This window comes from Gossypium arboreum, chromosome 5 (genome assembly GCF_025698485.1).
Source record: "Gossypium arboreum isolate Shixiya-1 chromosome 5, ASM2569848v2, whole genome shotgun sequence".
Taxonomy (NCBI): Eukaryota; Viridiplantae; Streptophyta; class Magnoliopsida; order Malvales; family Malvaceae; genus Gossypium; species Gossypium arboreum.
Genome location: NC_069074.1, coordinates 11421272 through 11445678, shown reverse-complemented (window position 1 = coordinate 11445678; position 24407 = coordinate 11421272). Strand labels below are relative to the sequence as shown.

The following is a 24407-nucleotide window of genomic DNA, read 5'->3' as shown; positions in this document are numbered from 1 at the left end:
CCGTTCGTCCGTTTTTCGTAATGGCTTTGAATTTTTGTTGTTGTTGTTATTGTGCTAATTTTTCGTATTGGCTTGTATTATTGCTCTGCTATTTTTAGTAGACCATCAACTAAAGCTGCCGAGGGTTAAGTCCAACTCAGAGAAATTTATTTTTACTTTTAAATTTGGTTTCCTACATTTTCATTTTAAATACCAAATCAGTGAACTCATGAAGAGATCTGCGTACCCTCAAATCATTTACTTTTTATTCAAATTTTTAGATTTTAGGGATTTAGATTTGTCTTCACATTTTAAGATTTTTTTTCTTTTAATTCATCTTATTGAGACAAAGAGTTGAGAGAGCATGTTATCAAATTAAATTTATATCTATATTTATATTAGGGTGATTCATTTATATCGGTGTAAAATTAAAATAGTTTTACAATTTTTACATCACTTCTAACCATTAAATTTATCAATATAATTGTACTTATCATGCATATAAATTTTTAACCGATCGATATCTTAATCATATTTATCTAAAATATCGTATATATTAATATTTTTAAATCATTGAAAACTGTTTACATAATATAAATAATTAATATTTTTAATTTATATCAAATTTAACATATGCCTATATAAATGAAATGTAAAATATAATAGTAAAATTGTTAAAATATTAACCATACATATAAATTTGAAAGGATGTAAAACTATTTATTACAAAAACAAGTTTATTTATGGGCCTTTTCATCTTGTCAAAGTGATGGGCTTCTTTCTAGGCTCAATCAGGTACTAGAGTCTACAACCATATTTAGACAAAAGAGCATTTATGGTATGATTAAAAGCCACAACTTTATACTAAAATTTCAACTAGATGTGTAAGCATAAAGCGATGTTTGGATTGCCGGTAGGGTCAGGCCTCCTAAAATCAAAATATAGCATTTTTTTTGCCTTATAAAGTTTATAAAATTATAAGTTGATAAATGATTAAATTTTCACCTTTACTCTTAAAAAAGTTTAATTTAGCTCTTTTAATATTTATCGATTCTATTTTGGTCACTTAACTATTAATTGTTTTTATTTAATTACTAAATTTTGAAATTAAATATTTTAATCACTCTCTCATTGTTAGATGTGTAACGAAAAAACTGATATGGGCTATTTTATTGATCAAATAAAAGTTTTAGCCCTCAATATTTACAAAATTTATCATTTTAATTCAAATTCTAAAAATTCAATAAAATTAGCTCTAGCATTTCCAAATTTTATCAATTTAATTATAATTCTAAAAAATTAAATATATATATTTTTTTAAAAAAGTGGCCCATAAATTTATCCGATACTTACTGGTTATATCAAAGCATATTATTTTGTTTGATCTTGTGTGTTGTTAGAAGTTACGAGCTTAAAGTATCAAAGTTTCCTTGCATTTCTTCATTTGTACATGTTTATACTTGTAGTTCTTCGCATCCTTTTTGTTATTGGGATATCATCTTATTATTACAGGAGAATGCAACACTAATACAAAAAATAAAATAAAAATATCCAGGCCTTGACAAATGCTGCTGATAAAGCTGATCGGGAAGTCATCATCATATTAAATTAAAATTAAGTTTTAAAAATTAAAAATAAAAAAAATGTAAAGAGAAGATAAAATGCTATTCATTAAAATCTTTAAAAATAAACTTATAGTTAATAATCTTAGCTTAGTGGTAAGGTTAGGGTACCGAAAACTTTAACATTCTAAATTTGAGTCTCCGTATAAAGTATAAACCATACGTAGTTTCTAAAATTCTAATTTTTTACATAAATTAATTTAAAATACATTATGTTTAACACATGGTTGCTATTTAGATTATTTATTATTAATTACAAATTCTTGAATATAAAGATTAAAGATAAAAATAATATATTTAGAATTTAGTCCTTTTATTTTTATTTCGATGAATTAGTTAATCTATTTTTCAATTTAAAATATAAATTCAATTGTTAAAACTAATAAAATTCTTATGTTAAATTTATATTCATTATAACGTTATTATTAGACCTAAAATTTCATTTCTAAATATCACGTAAGTAATTTTAACAAAATAACTTTAACGTTGTTAACAATTAGACTTAAATTTTGAAATATGAAAAGTATGAGAACTAAATTCTAAATGTACAAAGAGTATAGAGATTTGAGCATGCTTAAAACTCATTTAATAAACCAAACTTTGGAGGCTAGTGTATTTTCTTTATCAAATCTAAAGAGATAAGTGAAAATTTTTCACACCTGTAAGTAGTTTTTTTAATAAAATCTCTAGAGAATACGAATAATTTTCCTTAGAAAAATGTAAAATAATAACAAAAATGATTAGATGTGGGAATAAATGTTTTAAAAATCAGATATGTAGTCGAACCGACTAGACTACCAAAACCTAATTTAATCATAGGTCTAATAATAATCAAATAAACAATTTAAAAGTTAAAAAATATTTCAAAAAATTCATAAACCGGTTTAATAGTCGGTTTTTTACCTACGTTTTCGAATATCTACCAGTTTTGAACGATTTGTTTAGAAACCAGCTCAACTTTTTTATTTGAAATGATATACTAACTAAAGTTTTATTCAACGGCTCCAACTGAGTAATTCAATTCCAACAACACTCACGACGTCACTTCAAACAGTAAAATATACGTAAGAGTTGTGTGAATTGTTTCATCCTACTTGTCATGTTTTCTTAACACATTCTATTCATGAATATAATTTTTTAACACATATACACTAAATACATTTTAGAAAATAAAAGAGTATATATTTGACGGATCCAGTTTTGATATCCCTACATGTAATAATAGTATTATAGTAATTACAAAAACGAATTATTAAAAATTTATTTATATTATTAATTCGATTTTTTTGAATTAATGTTATTTATAATGTAAAATTACTAAAACAACAAATATTATAGTGATGATATTTGTTGTTTTTTTATATATTTTATACAGAAAAATTAAAAAATATATAAAAAAATTTAAACACAAAACTTTATAATCTTTACAGTTTTAACTAAAATCACTTCGATTTTTATATAAAATTTCACTCATTACAGTTAGTGTATATCATTGTCAATTGTCATTATCTCTCCCTTTCAACTGAAGCCCACAGTTTGAAAGATGAACAAATAAATACACTCACTCGCAACAAAAGTCAACCAATAATCCAAATTGCATGTTTTATTTATGAAGGGCCAAACGTTTTCCCCGTTTCAGTAACGACATTCTTTCGAACTTTACTGACCTTTTCGGAGATATGATTACAATTTTAATTTTAAATATTTTAAGATTCAAATCTTCCCATTTAATTATTTATTTTAAACTCAAGTTAACTTATTTAGTTTACAGAAAGAAAATAGATTATTTGTACTGATTTTATATTGCATTAATTAAAAGTAAATTTTATTAAATTATCCTTAATTACAAATAAAAAGTAATTAAACTACGATAAAGGTTAACTATAAAGATAAAAGAAAAATTAAGACAACAGTATACGCAAATGCCATAGTTTTTCAACTAATAAATATTTAACAATGGAAAACATTAACTTAAAATAATAACTAATAAAGAAAGTAAGGCAACATCATCAACGGAATGTAAGGCAAATGTTAATTAAGGTTATCATTATCATACGAGATTAGGTTACGGTTTATATATTAAATATAGATAAATTCTAAATTTGCCTTGATTCTTTTTCTCAAAAACGTCCCATTTATGACATTTTTTATTATAAAGTTTGTCAAATTTGTCCTTAACAAACAATAAAAATGTTTTAATAACAAAATGTATTCTTTTCTAGAATAGAAGCCTACCTACTTAATGAAATTCTCAAACTTTAGTGTGCGTGTGTGTTTTGAGAAAAGGACTTATAAAATATTTTACGAGAAAAATATATTAATTTATTAATAAAATGAAACAAACATTGAACCATTATGCAGTAGAAAATTAAAAAAAAAAAAGTTTTATGAGGACAATTTAGTAAAGAAAGTACGTAATAGGGACGTATTTAGAATTTTCTGTTTGTTTGAAGTCTATAGACTCCGGAGAAAAATGACAAAATCTCAGTGGCACCTTGTGTTTGGAAAGGAATAGTATTTTCACTCCAATAACATAATTTGTAATCTATAATTTTTTTTTTTAGATGATGAGTGTAGAAACTGCTTTTTTAATATATTAAAAAATTAAATTATTATATTTTGTTTAAACAAGTTAAATTATAATTTTCATTCATGAAATCTATTGAATTTAATACTAAAATAAAATTATTTTGAAACTTTTAATTGATTCGCTTTTTTTTTCACAATAATATATTAAATAAAAGTAAAAATATTTTTTAAAAAATTAAAGGGTTTATATATTTAACATAGCCACTCTTTTAAATATTTTGATTATTTTAAAAACTTTATATTAATATTAAAATTGTATAGAATTTTGTTGTGTCAATAAAAATTAAGAGTGAAATATAAAAAAATATTTTAATACTAAAATATAAAAAATTATGCTTAAAATTCGTAAGATAGAGCATTATTTATTGATAATAGAATCATTTAAGGATTGTTTTAAGTGTATTAGTTATCTTATTGGTTTTGGTTTAAATTATGGTTTTTTTAAATAAGCAAATAATTACATTAGATTAATTTAAACTATAAATATTCTTATTTATGTTGAATTTTAAGAGATATACAAGTTTTTTAGGAATTTTCTCAAAGACTCAAATGTCTTTCTTCTTGTTAGAGGCCATTTTAACTAAAGAATCTGTATCTATATTTTCCTGATTTGAAATCTATCTTATCCTCCAATATTCAACCTGCTTTAATAGTTGAAGAATCCTCCTTACTAAAATTGAATTTGCACTTGCTGGCTGACTTTTCTTGAATGACTTTAACCACCTCTAAGTTATGAGTTTGTTAAGATCTCGCCTTTATAGGAGAACCAAACTATCTAAAATCCCCCACAACTCAACTCAAACATGAAACATACCCCTAATTAGTGATTATATCCAATGATCCATTCTCTATTATGTTTTCGCAACCCCCCCAACAAAAGCTATATTTGTATTTGGCCTAATGTCTTGTTAATCAATTAATTTCTTAATATGAGTTAAGCTATACTGCTTCACCCAACTAATTAAAGTTCTAATTATTTCAATAATATTTCAATAATTAAATTTCTATTTTTCTAAATTCGTTAAACAAGTAACCCAACAAACCATTGTTTTCCAAGCTCAAATTATGGTTTTCTCTTTAATCTCTCTTTGCCATCGTTTTTCAACCAATTTTGGTTTCTTGTTCGAAGTTTTTCAATTAACTGTTTTTGAAACGATTGTTTCTTTGAGTATTCATTGCTTTCTCCAGGAATTCAATATTCAATTATTGAACTTATTACCCCTTGCTTTTCATTTATTCATTATTTTTCGCTACAAACATTTAAAACGTGAACGTTAACTCATTTCTTGTCATTATGAATTTTCAAGCCTACACCTACAAAGCTAGGCAAGAAGCCACCGCCTGTTCTCACACATAGCGTCTCGGGTATTTAGAATGCTGTCGTGAAATAAAATCTTGACATGCACTGTAGAACTACAAGATATAATAATTAAATTATTAAAATATTACTCATATATAATATACGAGAAAGTGTAAAATTAAAATATTAATGAATCCCTCCCTTGGCTTTTTACATCAAATGTTTTGCACTTCAGAAAATTACTTATTGTTTGGCCCAAATTGAACAAATGTTAATTGTATATATCTATCTTTGATGTGACTTGTTAATTGAATCCAAATTCAATTAATAATTTTTCAAAGTAATTATTTAATTATAAGTGTATTTTATATTTTTAAAATTAATAAAAATTTGTCCATAATAAAATTTCAACAAAAGATACCATACGTATGAATTTTTATTTTTACCATTTATGTGGAATTTTAATAAATTTTTTATTACATAAATTTTTTATGTAAATCAAGTATAATTTTTCTTTCGATTATAATTGAAAATGAGGAATCCACCTATATTTAGCAATACAACCATTGATTTAATTTACTTAAAATTAATGTGCATTATATCTTTGTAAATATAAAATATTATTATTGAATTATTAAAAATACGAAAACATATAAAATAATTTGAGCGTTACAATGAGTTGAGTGGATCCTTATATGTACACGCACGTTTTCCTCATTTGCTTAGGCCCAATGAATGGGATGTGACGGCCAGAGATGCAAAATGACAAGAACGAAGGTTTGAGCATTGTAGTTGTTAGGTAAATGCAAAATTTTAAATTTTATTAAAAGGAAAAATACTAGAGAAATTGTCCTATGTTTTTAAAAATAAAATTTAACTCTAAATTTAATTAAAATAAAATGTAATTATGGTTCAAAAATAATGTTTGTTAGTCGAAATTGAATGGTGTTAAAACTACTTCCATAAATTTTTTTTGACATGATGACTTATTATATATTTTAATTGTATATAAAGAAGTCGTTTTAATGTTTCATTTCATCTTGCAATTCTTTTTTATTTTTAACTTTAATTTTGTGTTATTTGTCAATTTATCTAAAATGAATGAAAAATTAATATTTACAAACTAAGCTGACATAGAATAAAATATTTTGATTAATTATTTGAAAATAAAATATATGAATTTCTTAAAATTAAAATTTATAAAATATTTTAAAATTTTAATTTTTAAAAAAATCAATTGATTGCTTAAAATATTTTTCATAACTTAAAACTCAAAATACATTTAAAAAATAATTACACTTTATAATATTTAAGCTTAAAATATTTTTATTCCTAACAACTCAATCTTACTATAACCAGAAAAGCTCTATTGATGTTCTATAGACTATAATATGTCTTTTACCCTTTTTTTTTCATTTGTACAGTGCGTGCTATATTAATAACATATGAATGAACAGAATCACTTTATTTTTGTTCTTATCTAAAGAAAACCGGGTGGAGTACAGCATGTGAAATGTATGCAAATTGCAAAACCCAACAACATTGAGTGGGAGAATCAATAAAAAAAAAAAATTTATTCGTATGCAAGGGTGAGGTCAAAACGGCTAAATAAAATTTTTAATTTTTATAGTTTATATTTTATAATTTTAAAAGATTAAATCAAATTTTTATAATTGTAGAGGTCCGAAATGTAATTTTACTTTTACTAATTTAAAATTTTTAAAAATTCAAGTTTGTTTGGTTAATTTCTTCTATTAATCTTATATTATGCATAAAATTGTAAATTTAGTCAATATTCTCCAATTAGCTTATTTTTAGTCGCTATATTTTTCAAATTTCAAAAATCAAGTCCTAATACAAATAACAATCGTTAAATCTATTCACTGTTTTTAGTAATATGTAAAAATAGTAAGCTCACATGACATAATTTAATTTAATGAAATTTATAGCTACCATTTAGTTGGGACTGCGATTTTAATTCTAAAAGTACAGTGATTGGAAAAATGAACAAATTGAAGTACAGGATTAAATTTATAATTATCTCATAGTATAAGGACTAGTAACAAATTTAATGCATATTTTCTAGATTTTATATAAAAACATAAAAGACAAAAATATCATTAAAATAATATTTACCCTTTATAAAATTAAAATATTTTTAATTAACTTGAAATTGATTGAAGGTGACACAAACTATGTTAGAACTTTAAATATTAGCTCAAGACACATAAATAATTTGGAAGAGAGAGTAGAGTTTTGGTTTGGCACATAGATGATACATGTTTAGACTCTATTATCCCAATGAGACAAATCCTTAAGGGCTCCAGAGGGCTTTGGCTCCTTAATATTTTGGAAAATTTTGATTTCTCTCTTAAAGTTTTTTCTTTTGAAAATTTTAATTAGGCTCTAGTTTTTTTTTTAAATTCTCAACAATTCCACTAAATTTTAATTAGATCCCTATTTAAAAAAAATTGTTGAGTAATAGTTTTCTTGCTTCGTATAGAGAGGAACATTGGGGGTATTTATATACACTATTACTGGTACTATTACAACTTACAATATGACCCACTATTTTGTCTCGGCCTTGGGGCCTACGCCACTAACATTCCTTGACTCTGGTGTTAGCATTCCCTGCGTGCCCATAGCTTGCTGGACGTTTGTCTATGGAGCACGAGATTTTTTTTTTTTTATTCTGGGACTGGCATCCTCAGTGAGCTCCATACCTGTCTGTCATGAGTCTAGATGACTTGTCAAGCTCGCAAACACCCAGCAAGGTGTTCTCGCAGACTCTTCTTCGCGAGCTATCTCCACGAACTTACTTATTTTGAGTCAAGTCCATTCAGATCATGTGCCAGAGGTCTAAATCCTTTTAAGATATCTGAATTACCGGTTTTCGATATATAATACTTTCATTAAACTTTTAGAACTTTTATTAGATCTCCCTTGACTTAATCTCACGATCCGGTATTGATCTCTGACCCCTCACCAATATTGTATTGATAAAGACAATGATTAATTATAATTATGAAGTATACAAACAGTTAAACAATTGAGAGAATGAGTAGTAGATGAACAATGATCCCTAAGCCAGATGGTAGGTTTATTGTATGAGTAATGCGTGCCACTCATCTAAAAAAAAAGAAAAAGAAAAAGACTAAGACATTTTTTAACGATGATCTCATATTTAATGTGGCAGCTTCATATGATGTTGACACGTGGGATTCAATTAATCTTAAAAAAAAAAATTAAATGAGTAGCACATGTTACTTGCACAAAGAACCCAACACAAACAGAAAAAAAAAAAAACTTTAAATAATCTGAAACTCGATTTATTTTTTAAATAGTTATCTAATTTGATATGCCCTTGGAACAAGGTAAAAAGAACTAAAGAAGTGTGAGAAGATTAATATATATTAGGTTTAGTATAGGATAATTATCAAGGAAGGTAAAGAATTCGCAGGTGAAGTTTGAGTAGGCACAAATATCCAATTTATTTATTTATAGATTTTAAAACATATTTATGAAATTTTAAATTTTCATCACGTCTTTCATTATTTTATACTCTGTTTATCTATGAAAATGGTAAACTCTACAGATATAGTTAAAAAGATAAAATATGTCTTATTATATATATTTATATTAAAATTTTATTTGTTTTCAATGTCATTTTCTCAAACTTATTTTTAAACTCTAAAATATTTTGTATCAGTATGTGAATCTTTTAATGTATAATTATATTATATTTTTGTTAAAATTTGGTTTTAGCTTTTATTTAATCATTGAGTTGATAAGACTTTATTAGTATCGTTAAAAATGTGTTTGATGAGTTTTACAATTTGTTTTATTTTATTAATTTTAATACATTAATCATCGTAACTCAAATGAGTATAACGTAAATTTTAGAAGTTAAGATTTGTAAAATGGCAATTAAACTTAGATTGGATAGTGATAGATACAAAAGTAAGAGAGAAATGCAAAATTTGTGTTCCATAAGGCAGTGAAAGTTTTCATTGTATTGAAATATTTTAAGAATTTAATTTGTTAGATGTGTTTCATAACAACGTTAAATATTTATTTAATAAAAAAGACCAATGACAAAATATTGAATATAATAAATAGGTACATAACTATTTATGTAAAAGTATTAAATTATTTTTAAAAATAATTATATTAAAATGTATTATGAAATAAACTATTACGTTTTTAGAAAAATAAAATAATAATTTATTTCAAATATATGTTTAAAAAATAAAAAAGGAAATAAATATTTTTTTTCAAAAAGATTTACTATTATGGAACAATTTAATTCGCTTTTCTTAATTTTTTATTAATAAACTAAATAGTTTTAAAATAGTATTTTAATATTAAAACTCTTCATTTAATTTCTTAGTTTATCAAACTACTTGTAAACTCAAATATTTTAGATAGATTAATGTTATGCACGTTCACCATGTCACTAAGTGAGTAAAAAAATTTATTTAACTTTTTAACGAAAACTAATAATTTTGCTAAAGAAATTAAAAAAAAGTGAAAACGTACTCACATTATATATTGTATTTTTAAGGAATATTGTTGTATACTTTACAAAAAATTACTGAGACATATATTTTAATATGTAATAAAATAATAAAAATATTTTTTAAAAATACGCAGGAATGTCATGGTGTTCAAAACTATGGTTCCAGTCCGGACAACTTAATATTGCTATTTTTCTCCTTATTTATAAATTTTAAAGTTTTTTGTTTAACACAAAGGTCGACAATCAAAGGGCAGTCATGGAAAAATGGTAAGGTAGGCAATTGCAAGGAAACTCCGACCCAATTACCCTCTGGCTTAACCCTTCCACTAAAGTCTTTAAAGGCTTAACATTATTATAGTACTAGTACTAGTCTTTTTGTAATATTTATTTTTAACTTTTTTTTTTCTTAATGCAAAAAAAACGTGCTCTTGAATCAAAAAAACAAATAATGTTTTCTCATAATTCCAAGATAAAAGCAGGACTACTCATTGCCCATCAGATTCAAAGAAAGTGGTGAGTTTTGGAGAAGGCTGTTTGTCATACTCTTTCAGCTGAAAATCTCTTTTGAGTGGCTGGCAAAATGATTTTGATTATACCATGAAACTTGATCCTTGACAGTCGTTTTATTCAGCTTTTGTAAGAAACTTTGAGAGCTTCTCCGACAACAAGGAAAGGAAGCAGAAGAAGCAATGTCCAATCAGGCCAAAAATCCGGGAAGGCTCTCGGGAGAGCAAGTTTTGTCAATCTTCTCAGTCAGTTCTTGAAAGAAAAAAAGAAATCTTGGGGGTATCAGCGTTCGGTTGGCTTCAAAACCTGAATCTAAAGGTACCTTCTTTTACTTTCTTTCTAGGCTTCTGTTAGCTGTTGAAGAAAGGGAGCTTTCTTGTCTGGGTTGATTTCTATGAAGAAATTTTTGGGTTTTTGTTTTCTTCTCATGTGGATGCTTGGATATGGGAAGAAGGGTGTTTTATTATATTTCTTTGTTTGGTGATGTTGCAGGGATTGAAACATCTAGGCAACAAACAATGACGAAGAACTTTTTGCCCAACATGGATAATTCCTATGAGAGTTTAAAACCGAATCTCGGGGCATCTACATCGAAATCAAATGCGAAACGTTGTGGTTTTTTCCCAGAGATTAGGAGTTTTGGTGTCTCCAGTTCCAAGGAAGATACCAACAGGATGACAGATTTCAGGTGTGTGTTAGATATTTGGAATTTCAGATGCCCCTTGTTTGATCTTTTCAAGCATATTTTATTCGATCAATCGTTGCAAGTTTAATACCTTGCTGTTAAAAAATCGCTATAGGATTGACAGAAATGTGTTAAAAAAAGTCTATGGAACTAAGATATAGTGTTGTTTAATTCAGGAAACCAGCAAAAGTGGAACCAAAGAATTCCCAGATGACCATATTTTTTGGTAGTCAAGTGGCAGTATTTAATGACTTCCCAGCTGACAAGTTCAAGGAAATCATGGACTTATTAGCTAGCCATGGATGCTCAACCGCAAGCGGTGGTGTTGTTGATACTGTCATGGAAAAAGTTAAGTCTAAAATAGTCCAAATCGAGCCCAGCAATCATGAAATTCCAGACCTGAATGTTGCTACTGCGACTGGGAATAGTCCTCCTCCCCCTCATGATTCTTCCGTTGAGTGGCATCAATATGGCGGTTCAGGATCTTCAGGTAATTGAAAATGTGGCCTCGAATCAATTCCTGCAAGTTTCTATTGGAAAAACTTTACAAGTTTTTAACCATCAATGACCAATTCTGAGTTGTTTGCTTTACTTGCTTCTTTGCAGATCTTCGAATTGCAAGAAGAAATTCACTTCACAAGTTTTTCGAAAAGAGAAAAGAAAGGTAAGAAAATTTCTTCCACAACTCGAAAACTTTTGGATGTTGCTAAAGCTTCATAAAAACTGCTTAGTTCCCCCTGAGAATACAATAAGATCTAGTGCCTTAGATTGCAAACTATGATGAACCCTTGTTTTATTTTATTTTTTTACTTTTATCCATCAAACATTCAAACACCAGATATAGATAAAGGCGATCTGGTATTGTTATTTTAACTTGTTCTTGATTCGGGATAAATTGCATCACTAAACTGTCACCATTGGCTTCACATTCAGGGCAACAGCAAGAGCGCCATACCAAGTAAACAACGCAAGAGGATCGACTCCGCCACCTAAACCCAATGAAAACAAATCATCTCACGAGGAAGGTCAATCATCGAAAGAAGCCTTAAGAGATCTTGATCTCAAGTTATAGTAACATACATTTTTTCACTTCACTTAGGACCACCTTAGTGAATATAGGTTTAAGGTTCTTCTGTTTACAATCAGATTAATATCTGATTTCCTTTTTTGTTCGAGTTTCATCCACTGATAGCTAGAAGAAGGGAGAAAAAAAGAAAAGAAAAAAAAAACCACAAGAAACTGTTTTCTATCGTCTTCACGGTGGAACTTCGCCATTGTTTGGTTATTGTTGTTGGCAAGTAGGGAACCAGACAGAAAGCAGATAACAACTTCATTAAATGGTTTCAAGATTGATGAATCAGAAAAGAAAAGGTTCCAAGTATGTATTCAAGTTCTATCTCTAATAATGTTACTTGAATTTTCTATTTTTTCCGTACCTTAAATCCTACACAAATTCGAACATATACGAAAATATCTGCCAAAATATATAAAGAAATTTTGAGACATTTTACCCATTCCAGCAAAAGAATCTTTCTTCATAGAATAAATTTCTTTTAAAAAAGGAAAAAGAACGTGCTGAAATTTGACAGGCAACGGATACTTCAGCAGCAGAAAGTACGTGAAATACGCCATACCATTACCAGGAACTTTGAATAGAAAATAGCAAACAGTGATGGATTCAATTTCTTTATATGTATAATTTGATAACAACTTTAAGTTACCGTGATTGGTAGCTAAAGGCCATAGAAGATTATTTTGTTTGGATTTTGGACCTTCCGATAGCGGAAAACGCGTGGGCGATGGTGATAGGGACAATGTTCACGAAATGTGTTTTCTTTGATTCACACTGTACTTCTGGCTGCTTGCCTGTTTAGATGACAACCACTACTACATGTGAGAGATTCAAATTCAAAGCCCTAATCATTTACATACAAACTATCTCAACACACCACGATGCTTCCATGATAAATCGATAAGGGTAGGGAGAAAGACACTTAAAAAAAAAAAAATGAGAGTAAGGTAACAGAGAGATTCTTTGGGTTGTGCTTGAAAAATGATTGCACCAAATAATTACTTTACATCGATGTATATTATTTTTATTCAAATAATAATATTATGCCAACATTCTTAAAAAAATATCAACAATTTATTATAAATTTTAAAAAGCTGATATGATTCTCTAGCTTTATAAATAAAGAATCAAATTAAGTAACATTAAATACATTCGATAAATATATTTTAGGAACTTAAATTTAATTTTAATGTTGAATCAAACCATTACAAATGGTACACATGTGAAGTCATCAATTGACTATACCTACTATCAGCAATAAATAAATAACGAAAAAATTATGAAAATAATCAAATAATAAAAATATTTTAAAATAAATATTGATTTTTAAAATAATAACATAATATTTTTAAAAGAATAAAATTTAGAAGTTATAAAAAAAAATAGAAAAGGAAATATATAAGTTTTCAAAATTATATAATCTTTTACTAGCTTTTTTATTTTTTCTTTAATTCTCTAAAATTTTAGATAAAAGTTTTAATTTCTTTTCTTTATTTTTTGATATTTTAAGTATTTTTAAACTGTGTTGCAATAATAGATCTAAATGTGTGATAGAAAGTAAAATTGAGTACTAAATTGGGCCAAAAATAATTTAAGTATCAATTCGAACATTAAAACCAAATTCATATAATGAAAAGTATATCTACAAACAGGTTTGAAAACATATTTAAAAAATATTTATACTTAAATAATATTAAGATAGTTGCAATTTAACAAGCAAATATTTTTAAAATAGTAAAAAAATTAACAATAAAATAAGAGTTATACAATACTCAAATAATAACAATAAATAGTAGTAATATAATAGCAAAATGGCATCACAACAACTGTAAACAATAGCAAAACAACAACAAAAAAAAAAAATTTAGCCAGATTTGAGCCGAGCCGGGCTTGAGCAAAAAAATCTATTGAGGCTTGACTCATTTAGAAAAAGAACTTTTTTTTTTTTACTAAATTTATTTTTTGAGTTTATACTTTTGCCTAAACCTGATGACTTTTTGAACGAGTATTTGACCTTAAATAGGTGACCCAACCCATAACTGACTCAACCCATACTCAAATCTAGCTATAATAGTTTACGTTACTAAACAAAAACCTATAATTTCATAAGTATTGACAACTAAAAAAAAAAGACCGTTCTTAAGAAAAAAATTCAGTTTTTTAAAACTTACTGGAAACCTCTAAACCATATTAAATAGAACGTAGAGGTTTATATTATGAATTTTAGTTTCATTTCCAACAAACTAAAATCTCTAAAACAATTATAAACCATATAAATAAACTATCGTCATAATCCTAATTTATGATACGGCCAACCAATGCAGTGGAAATTTTAAATATGACTCAAAACCAATTTTATGATGAGACGCTATCAGTCGACTTGTAACGTGTGGCCTATTGGGCCGAAGCTAAGCCCTTATTGCCTACCTATTGGACATGGATTTTGTATTTTTCTTCGTACATAAAATAACCTGTCATAAATTAATGTGCACGTGTAACTTTACGATTTGTTTACAATAAACAATAAGAAGGTAAATTTCTAATTTTCCCACTCAATCATAATCCCGCTATAAATACTTTTCTCGGATCCACTCATTTTCTCTCTTTAGAGGCTTTTTTGTTTCTTCCTCTTTTATTTTTTTTTTCCTTTTCTCGAGGTCCCCTTACACTTCGAACCCTAGCAGAGGAGAAGAAGAGAATAAAAAGGGGTTATTTCCTCGCATACCAAACATACAGATTTGTTTTTCCTTGAAAATCGCCGAGGAAAAATGCAGCACCTGAGGCTGAAGCAACAGCAACAAGCCCTGATGCAACAAGCTCTCCTCCAACAACAGTCTCTCTATCACCCTGGCATCTTAGCTCCTCCACAGGTTTTTTACTATTTTTTTACCTCATCTCTTTGATTTTTCGTCAATTTCTCTTTTCATTAAGTATCTGCTAGTTTTTGATCCGGTTTTCAGGAATATCTGTTTTTCTTTTTTTCGAAATCGTGTTTGGATCTTCGGGTTCGTGTTTGGTTTCTTGTTTTTGAATTGGTGGAGATTGGGTTAGTTTTTATATTTAATGCTGTGATGTTTGACCTTTGAAAGCTAAGCTTTTACTATCAACTTTGCTTGAATTCGATGGACCTTGCTCCTATTTCGCGATTTGAATATGATTTTCAAAAACAAAAGTTATTTTCTTGATTTTTGGTGGGAGACGTTTCTGGATTTGGTTTCCAGAAATGAGAAAGCCTGTGACTTTAACATGCTTCTTGTATAGAGTGAAGCTCATTGTTTTTGGTTTGAATTTTGATAAAAGATTGTTTTGATTCTGAATATTTTACATTTTCGTTTGCTTGAAGTTCAAATGTTGTTATTTCTCTTATACGAAGTTTAATGGGAAAGCTACTAGGTTCTCTGTTGTGTTGTCTTTTTCATTTACTTGTGGTTCTCACTTCTTTGGTTTTATTTAGTTTACTGCTAATCTTAATCTTCATTTTGTTTTGCAAATGTTGAGAAATGATTTTGTTTGGATAATGTTTAGTTGCCATCTCTCTGGTACACATGCACAGTCAATTAGTCTTTTTGTCCATGTCATGTTTATATTTTTATATATCTTTATTCTAGTTTGTAAATATTATATAAAAAAAGGTGCAGTTTATCTGTCTCTTGTTTGAGTATTGGAGTTTAAGGCGTGATTCCTGCATTTTGTTCTGGCAATTTTTAGGTTTATAGTGCTGAAATATAACAGTATGAAGCTAATTTATAAAGTCTATGGTGCTTTCGATGTATTTGCATACTTTCTGAGTTACATGTCCAACAGTCCATTCTGTTTGAATCATGCAGAAAAATATAGATTTGTTTATCACTTTGGAGGAGGGAGTTCAAGGAACTTTGGACTGCATTACCCTTGAATTTGGTCTGATCTGCAGACTATTGTTCTGCTGAAGTATGTCTTATTTAGATGAGGCTGAAATATTTTTTTTCCAATCGGCACTGAAAAAATGAAGGGGGAAAATGTGATAATAGTAAAAGCAAGAAAGTCTGTTGTCTTTTCAAGTGGAAAGTGTTGTCAAAGTAGGAGAAGTGATGCTCACATTTGTGATGGTTGTAGTTAGCATCTTGTTTGTTCTTTTAGGTTGACTATTGGATTTCTTCAAAAACTCATCCTTTTTCCTGGATAAGGAGGCTTTAGAATTGAGTTGAGTGGGACCTGACTTTTTTGTACATCGTTTCTTCTTTTCCCCTCTTTTTTATTTTTCACTTTTCTATTCTGCAGATAGAGCCAATCCCAAGTGGAAATCTGCCTCCTGGTTTTGATCCAAGTACTTGCCGCAGTGTGTGAGTGTTTGCCTAGATTTTTTTTTTTTACTTCTTTTTCCCCTTTCTCCATTTTGTTTTGTTTGTATATTGTGAGTCGCTTCTTTCCCCTTCTTGCTTAAGCACCTATCCTAGTCACTTCTGTGCTTATAACCGCATGAATTAGAGACACTTTCCTTCATGAGTCTGCTGATTGGATACGTTGCTATGACCTTCCGTGCAAAATTCTAAGCTAATGGCTCTTTTAATTGATAGTTAAATGGTTTTTGGAATGTGATAGATGCTTGCATGTTCTTGCATCTTTTTAACAACTTAGAAAGTTACTTATATAGTTTTATTTGTCTCTTCTTTTTTCTGTTTTTTCTTTAACTTTTAGTTTTTTATTTTTGAGAAACTGCAGGTATGTGGGAAACATCCATTCACAAGTGACTGAACCACTACTCCAAGAGGTTTTTGCAAGTACTGGTCCTGTTGAAGGTTGCAAGCTTATCAGAAAGGAAAAGGTATTATTTTCAAGATTTTCCCTCTTCTTTTTTTCCCTTTATGTAGCTATGAGGGTGCACTAATTGTGCAATGGTTTTCTTGACTTTATCTCCCTTTTCCATTCACATACTGTTGTCAAATAATTGACAAATTTTCTTTCTCCTCCTACTGGAACAGTCATCATACGGATTCGTCCACTACTTTGATCGTCGATCAGCTGCTCTCGCTATATTGTCTCTAAATGGAAGGCATCTGTAAGCATTAACTTTTAATGTTTTCCTCTTTACTTTGTTTTGAGTCTGCTTTGACATCCTATCCTGTAATCTGCAGATTTGGACAGCCTATCAAGGTCAATTGGGCATATGCTAGTGGTCAGAGAGAGGATACATCAGGTTTTCACATTATCTTGTTTAGAAAATTTTGCTCAAGAATATTCACAATGCACTGAATTTTGATTTTCCTAATTATACTTTTTGGTACTATCAAAATTGGTGCAGGCCATTTTAACATTTTTGTTGGGGATCTCAGTCCTGAGGTTACTGATGCAATGCTGTATGCATGCTTTTCTGTCTATCACAGTTGTTCGTAAGTGTGTTTTTTTTCTTTTTGATCTTGATTTAAATAAACACATTGCCACGAATCTAACTTATTAAAAGTGAATGCCTAAGCTATAAGTATGGTCAAATTTATTAGTAAAACTTGATTAATGTTTTTGTGTTGCTTACAGTAGTGATATATTAGTGTTAGAATTAACAAATTTGATGTCTTAACTGATTCAGGGATGCGAGGGTTATGTGGGATCAGAAAACTGGGCGTTCAAGAGGATTTGGGTTTGTTTCATTCCGCAGTCAGCAGGTACTGTTCCTTGGTTAAGGTTCTGTTGTCCCTTTCTCTTTCGTTATAATATTGTTTTGTCTATTGTTATTGACCTTTTTTTCCCCTTTGTTCAGGATGCACAAAGCGCAATTAATGACTTAAGTGGTAAGATTTTTGCCTCATCAAATAAAGCCGTTAGCTTCAAAACTTTTATTTTATATCTTTTATGCCTTAGAGTGTTCTTAATATGTTGCTGAAGTTCTTGTGCAAAAAGTCTTCCCTTTTCTCTTCCCTCTTATTCTTTCATGAAATTTTTTTTCCTGTAAAATCTCTATGTAGAGTATTGATTCATTAGAATATTTTGGCGGAGTTGGAATAATTGTATTTAGTTCTACTTTTTAGACAAATGATCACTTGCATGGATTGCTGTTATTCAAATTGCAGTAAAAATTCAAATGTGCTTTTGATCTATTTTTCTAGGAAAGTGGCTTGGCAGTCGGCAGATCCGTTGTAACTGGGCAACAAAAGGTGCTGGTAGCAATGATGACAAGCAAAGCTCTGATGCAAAAAGTGTCGTTGAACTTACCAATGGTTCATCAGGTATGTTTGTTGTAGCAAGATTCTCTAAAAACATTCACATCAATAGCTACTTTGTTCAATAACTCAAATTATTAGTATTTTTGTTTTACCTTTTATGGATCTTCAAATTTGTGCCAAATGGGAAATAAACTTACATCTGTTACCTTGACATGCAGAGGATGGTAAAGAGACCACCAATAATGAGGCTCCCGAGAATAATCCTCAATATACTACTGTTTATGTGGGCAATCTTGCTCCAGAGGCAAGTAACTATATGCAACAGCTCTTCTAATTATTATTTTGCACATGGAAATTGGTGTCAAAATGGGTGTTACCAAGCATTATGTGAGCTTACTTTACATAGAACAAGTAAAATGGGCCTTTTTGACACTTTTAGGAAATCTCATTTTCTATACATGTAGAATACATAAATAAATTTCTACATGTCTTTTTGAAACTCAGCTAAATAAAAAGAATATTTGGTTTTTTACCTAACAATGCAAGCATCACAACCTATGACGGTATGATCTTGAAGTCTCTTTGATATATGGACCCCTAGAACCCCCATCTTGTAATGAAGTATATTGGAGAGTTGGACTTGTGCTCTGAGAATCATTCTTTAAATGAACATTTTAGGTTGTCCAATTAAACAATTGCTTTTTATTCCTGCAGGTCACCCAACTTGAACTCCACCGTCACTTCCATGCTCTTGGTGCTGGGGTGATTGAGGAGGTTCGGGTCCAGCGTGACAAAAGCTTTGGCTTTGTGAGATACAGTACTCATGCTGGGGCAGCTTTGGCTATTCAGATGGGGAACACTCAGTCATTTTTATGTGGCAAGCAAATTAAGGTTTGTTCTCTGTTTTTACTCAGAATTTGGATACTGTTTTGAGAAATGTACATATGTAACACTATGTATATTTGAAGTTTTTGGAGGATATTTTGGAAATTATGTGCATAATTTAGTATGTTCTTTAGCATTATTGACCTTTAAATCTCCTAAAATGAGTTGGATGACTGTTCTGGATGGTCGATGTTCTTTGGATACAATCTTGCTTGTCTATTACTTTCAAATATGAAAAAAAAAGGTAAGAAAAATCTTGTGCGTCTACGAATAGTTATTTTGGTGACTTCCACTTAAAATAAAAAACTTTGGTCCTGGGATACTGAGAAATTGACATGTTGAATTTGTTTCTTAAGTGCTCTTGGGGCAGCAAGCCTACACCACCGGGGACAAGTTCAAACCCACTTCCCCCACCTGCAGCTGCACCTTTACCGGGCCTTTCAGCGATTGACCTATTAGCTTATGAAAGGCAACTTGCCATGAGCAAAATGGGTGGCGTTCATGCTCTAATGCACCCTCAGGGACAGCATCCTCTGAAGCAAGCAGCAATGGGAGTGGGTGCTGCTGGAGCAAGCCAGGCTATATATGATGGTGGGTTCCAGAATGTTGCTGCTGCCCAGCAGCTATTGTACTATCAGTAATAAAGATAGAGTTTGTGTGATAATATCCTTATTTCCTGCATTTGCAGGTTTTATTTGAGTTCTTAAGCATAAGATTTAGGAGGCTTTTTTTTAGCAGTGAAGCTGCATCCTGCTTTTATCTATAGCATATGGTTGCCTATTGTATCCATCTTTACTTATGTTTTGAGATTTTATTGAGTTTTAAACACGGCTAGGAAAGCTTTTTAATGTATTCTCTCCTATATGTTTGATACGGTACGGACTGTTTCATTGGATATATATAAAGCATATTTATAGCTTTCTCTGGAATCTACTGCTACGTATTTAGTATTTCTTCTTTTCTCGACATATTGTTTGGAATTTAAACTTTTTCATCTTGGGCAATGTTAGGTGCTGAAGACTAAAGTTTTACGATGCGTTGTTTGAGTTTGTTTTAATTGTAGTTGTAAAAAGTTAGATTAATTATAATGCAAAATTTAATCAATACAGTACAGATTGATCGAAAAACCAGACACAAGTTGAACTAAAATCTCCAAGGAACAAGATAAAACTTGCGTAAGATATACACACGCAGTCAGGAGACTCATATGTCATCATTGCACTCGAACATTTCAGAGCTGATGGGGCACCAACGGGGCGGGGATTGACAAATTGACGGGCATTTTCTGTTGCATTAAGTAAAGGAAGCATTCCAGCTGTAATGCCCTATATGCATGATTTAATCAAATAATCATTAAAAAATTCAGAATCCGAGCAAACAGGGATGAAGATTGGAGGAAACAAAAAGGGGAAAGTGAAATGGGTATTCTCTTTGGAAGAAACATGAGTTACAATGCATTATCCAACAAAATCAATTTCAGTGTCTGAGAGACTGCACTTAGCAACTAACAACAGTAATGCTAAGATGGGAGAAAAGGGGATGTCAGCAAGCTGTCTATAGTCTCTATAATTATTTAGAAATACATTAAAAGGTGGTAGAACTGGTGGATTATGCAGCTTCATTAGTCTGTTTCCAACCTAGCAATATATTTGTCATAGAAAATCCCTGCTTTCTCAAGGTCTCCTAGCTCGGTGTAGCAGTCAGCAATTGCTCCATAAGCTTCTGTATTTCCAGAGTCTTCTCCTTCTCGATCAGATATTGCTAAAACCATTGAGTGGTATTTAATGGCTTCTTGATATTTGCCTTGCCTTTGCAACGAGGCACCTGAAATCAATCAAATTTAACTGTTAAAAGTTTCTGCTACCCTTCATGGAAAGGGATCCCAGCTATAAGAAAAGAAGTTTTTTGCATCACTCCCCAGAAAGAAACACATAAATTAATTAGCTGGTACAAGTTTTAAGGGCTTTACGATTCATCGCTTTATGCTTTAGCACTGCCACTTGGTACAAAAAAGTGACATGGGATTTCCATTGATACCAAATATAAGATTCATAATGAAGTCACTTCTCTGAGTAGATTGATGCACACAGATCCAAGGGAATTCCACAAGGTATCATAATCCTTATCTCTATTTAGCCACTTGGTTTGGCTCAAACCATAAGCATTTTACCATACTAAATTAGGAATAGAGACTAGACAGGCAAATAAATGGAGAAGATACAGACCTAAACCCCTGGCAGCCTTCTTCTCCTCGATAGGATCTTTTAGACTCGTAGCAAGCTCCAGTGCTGTCTTAAACTCCAGAAAAGCCTTTTCAAGTTCTTGATTTCTTAAAAAGTTCTTCCCGCTCTTCAGTCGAGAAATCAACTCTTCCTTTCTTGGGTCGACAATTACTTCCTTTTCTGATATTCTACCACCGATGGGAGCATAACTCAGGCTGGGAGCATATGACTCTATCTTAGCCTGCCTTCTTAGAGCAGCATTGATCTGGCGCAGCTGCTCATTCACTCGCTGCAGCTCCCCTTTCCTCTGCCGTGCAAGCAATCCTGAGGTGCAAAGTGGATGATCAAAAACAAAAAAAATCCAAGATAATGTAAAACAAGGCATTGAAAGTTCATTTTCATTAGTTATATAGACTGCTCAGAATAGATTCCTGTGTTTAAAAGCGGAAATTGTGTAGTTAGATGTTTCGGTCACATTTCAAATTGGTATTCCCAACTGAAAACAGCTATCTTATTTCTGGGCTTCTGCACGAGACAAGTTCTCTAACATTTTAAATCGGCCATTTAAAATCTCTTTGCAGGATATGTTGGGATCAATCCAGTTCTAGGTATTTTAGGATAACAATTTCTTCAAGCACATCAAATACAGTTTGAACAACGAAAAATATCAATAGCTGGCTGTATTTGAATTGCTGTACGTTCATTTGAAAAGCACACAAAGTAGCATGCCATTATGGACCAGAACCAAAGGTAAAAAGACACCTCCAACTGTGGCACCAATAAGGGCTACAAATAGCAGTAAAGGCATGTTGAAAAAGGAGTTATCAGCTTCACAAGTTTCTGCCAGGGCTTTCATTGGAGCAGTAATTATCAAAATGTTGGCGGCAAGAAATGCTGTCACCGGAACTCTTAACCAAAATCCTCCCTGTCCCAGCATCATCAACTTCAATCCATTAGAACAGTTGAGTGAAAAAGGAGAAAATCATGTTAATTTTCAACGAGTGATTTGATACACCATAAATGGCCAAAATACAAGTAGTTTAGACATAGGGATCTATCTTGAACTACAAATATTGAAATTTAAGCATTCTATAAATCTTATCATGTCCAAACAATATATATATTCACTAGCCTAAAGGTGATCGCGTAGCTTAGATTCTTAGAATCATATCAAATAAACTTAAAATAAGAAGCTAACTGCTTGGACTTTGCTAGAATCATATCAAATAACCAGGATCAGAAATAATAATAGCAAATAAAGCTGTCCAGAGGACTCACCATCATACCTCAAGTGCATTTAACTCATCATAATGTGATGAAATCCGCTCCAAGAGCCTCTTTCCCTCTGGCATTTGGCAGCATAGCAAGGACTGTTTACCCCTTTCTCGCAACAGATGATGAGTCTCAACTGCTCCATTAACATCTTCAAAGGGTTGTCCAAAGTTTCCTACTTTACATACAAAAGATGCTAAAAGATTATTATATAACCACAGTTCACTCCACCATTAACTCAATTCTATAAGTCATTTGAGTCATTGTTTGAAACTTCTCCATCCCTTATTTAATCATTCTTCAAATACCCATTTCAAAACCTCACATTTATATCCAGTTTTGCATCAAAATTCAGTTTTTTGGGGGGATAAATACATGAACGAAGAGCATATTGCTAAATGAAAAAGAAACCCAAAGCTTACATTAAAAAGCAAAGAAGAGTAAAACAAAAATGAGAAGATGAAGTGATTACTGACCAGGAAATTGGGTTCTGCCGAAGAGTGGAGATGGAAGGGAGCATGGGCGAGTGAGGAAGCAAGAGAAATGGATTATCTTTGCCATTGCTTTGGATAAAAGTTCGATTTTCCCCAAAGCGAAGTTTTTTATATGGTATGAGCAGCGGAGGACATATATGACCTTAGAATTTTATAAAAATAACACTCATGTCATTTATTATAATTCTGATTAATCAGCGGATAAATAAAATCTCCAATAATAAAACAGGAGCAAAACAGACCATTAAACCAAATTCCAATGTACTCAAATTTCGAGAAGCTCAAATCAGGTGGCGGCCCTGTAATATAATACCCTTTTTTATTGTTAGCTCCAAAACCTTGTTCCAACAAAAGCCTGGAATCACTCAATACCATATATGTTCTTCCCTTTTAGAAGCTTCTTGATGCTCACATTGAGTTTTCCGGGTACCAACTTTTAAGTTCTTGTTCTTACATCATACTATAACACAAGCCTCCTATATCTCGCCGCAATTTCAAGTGCAATTCTCTTCTTGAGTGCCTTCTATTATAACTGTATCGAATCAGATTTTGACTAACATCAAAGAACAAGAACTTGGTGACTTTTACTATATGGAACCGAGTAAAATAGCAAATATCAGTCTAGCATGGATATTGCAATCGCAGAGATGGTGCACAACATCTAAGATGCTTTTCAATGTCTTGTTTGCATGCTCTTTTATAGACAAGTGCAGTTTGATGTATAAGATGAGCAAAGGCAAGGCATAAATACATACATACATACATACCTGTGTTATTGATACATTTGACGTGGTCTGCAAAATCTGGTGGCATGTTTGTAAAGTATCAATTCCCTCAAGCTGATGGTCAATTGGTATAATGCAAATAGAGTATTACTAATTTAAGAAACCAAATTTAACAGTATAAGATGAAAATAGAGATGATATGAAATTTGAATTATCAATTACTTATTGCAAATATATTACTAATTTATTGTATACACATATCCACCAATTAATTTATGTTTAATTAAAATATATTAATATTTTAAATAAAATTTATAGATAATATGAATAAAATTTATTATTGTAATTATATTACTAATTTATTGCATATCCATGTGCGGGTTGATATTGAGTTTTAGA

At 30.2% G+C, this 24407-nt stretch overlaps 2 protein-coding genes and 1 pseudogene across 7 annotated transcripts; 2 read left to right on the top strand and 1 right to left on the bottom strand.

The window, feature by feature from the left end:
* The first annotated feature begins 9410 nt into the window (after positions 1 to 9410).
* On the top strand, positions 9411 to 13136 carry LOC108452987 (protein TIFY 11B-like; annotated as a pseudogene).
* A 1691-nt stretch (positions 13137 to 14827) lies between these two features.
* LOC108452985 (oligouridylate-binding protein 1B-like) lies at positions 14828 to 20224 on the top strand. Of its 2 annotated transcripts, XM_017750834.2 has the most exons (13): positions 14834 to 15143; positions 16534 to 16595; positions 16975 to 17077; positions 17235 to 17311; positions 17388 to 17449; positions 17555 to 17642; positions 17837 to 17912; positions 18008 to 18038; positions 18354 to 18473; positions 18629 to 18714; positions 19125 to 19301; positions 19652 to 19886; positions 19984 to 20224. In XM_017750834.2, exons 1-13 carry the CDS (start codon positions 15042 to 15044, stop codon positions 19992 to 19994), a joined length of 1230 nt encoding a protein of 409 aa, XP_017606323.1. In that variant the 5' UTR covers positions 14834 to 15041; the 3' UTR covers positions 19995 to 20224. The 2 variants fall into 2 exon arrangements, with proteins under 2 accessions (XP_017606321.1, XP_017606323.1); XM_017750832.2 differs by having other exon boundaries at positions 14828 to 15143; positions 19652 to 20224.
* Positions 20225 to 20720: 496 nt separating this feature from the next.
* LOC108452986 (protein FLUORESCENT IN BLUE LIGHT, chloroplastic-like) lies at positions 20721 to 23428 on the bottom strand. 5 transcript variants are annotated; one of them, XM_053029078.1, is made up of 5 exons: positions 23266 to 23428; positions 22804 to 22967; positions 22280 to 22460; positions 21521 to 21841; positions 20721 to 21119 (listed from the first exon to the last, which is right to left on the bottom strand). In XM_053029078.1, the coding sequence occupies exons 1-5, from the start codon at positions 23348 to 23350 to the stop codon at positions 20917 to 20919; spliced, it is 954 nt and encodes a 317-aa protein (XP_052885038.1). In that variant the 5' UTR covers positions 23351 to 23428; the 3' UTR covers positions 20721 to 20916. The 5 variants fall into 5 exon arrangements, with proteins under 5 accessions (XP_052885038.1, XP_052885039.1, XP_017606324.1 ...); XM_053029079.1 differs by having other exon boundaries at positions 22804 to 22964; positions 23266 to 23426; XM_017750835.2 differs by having other exon boundaries at positions 22280 to 22442; positions 23266 to 23423.
* Positions 23429 to 24407: the final 979 nt, after the last annotated feature.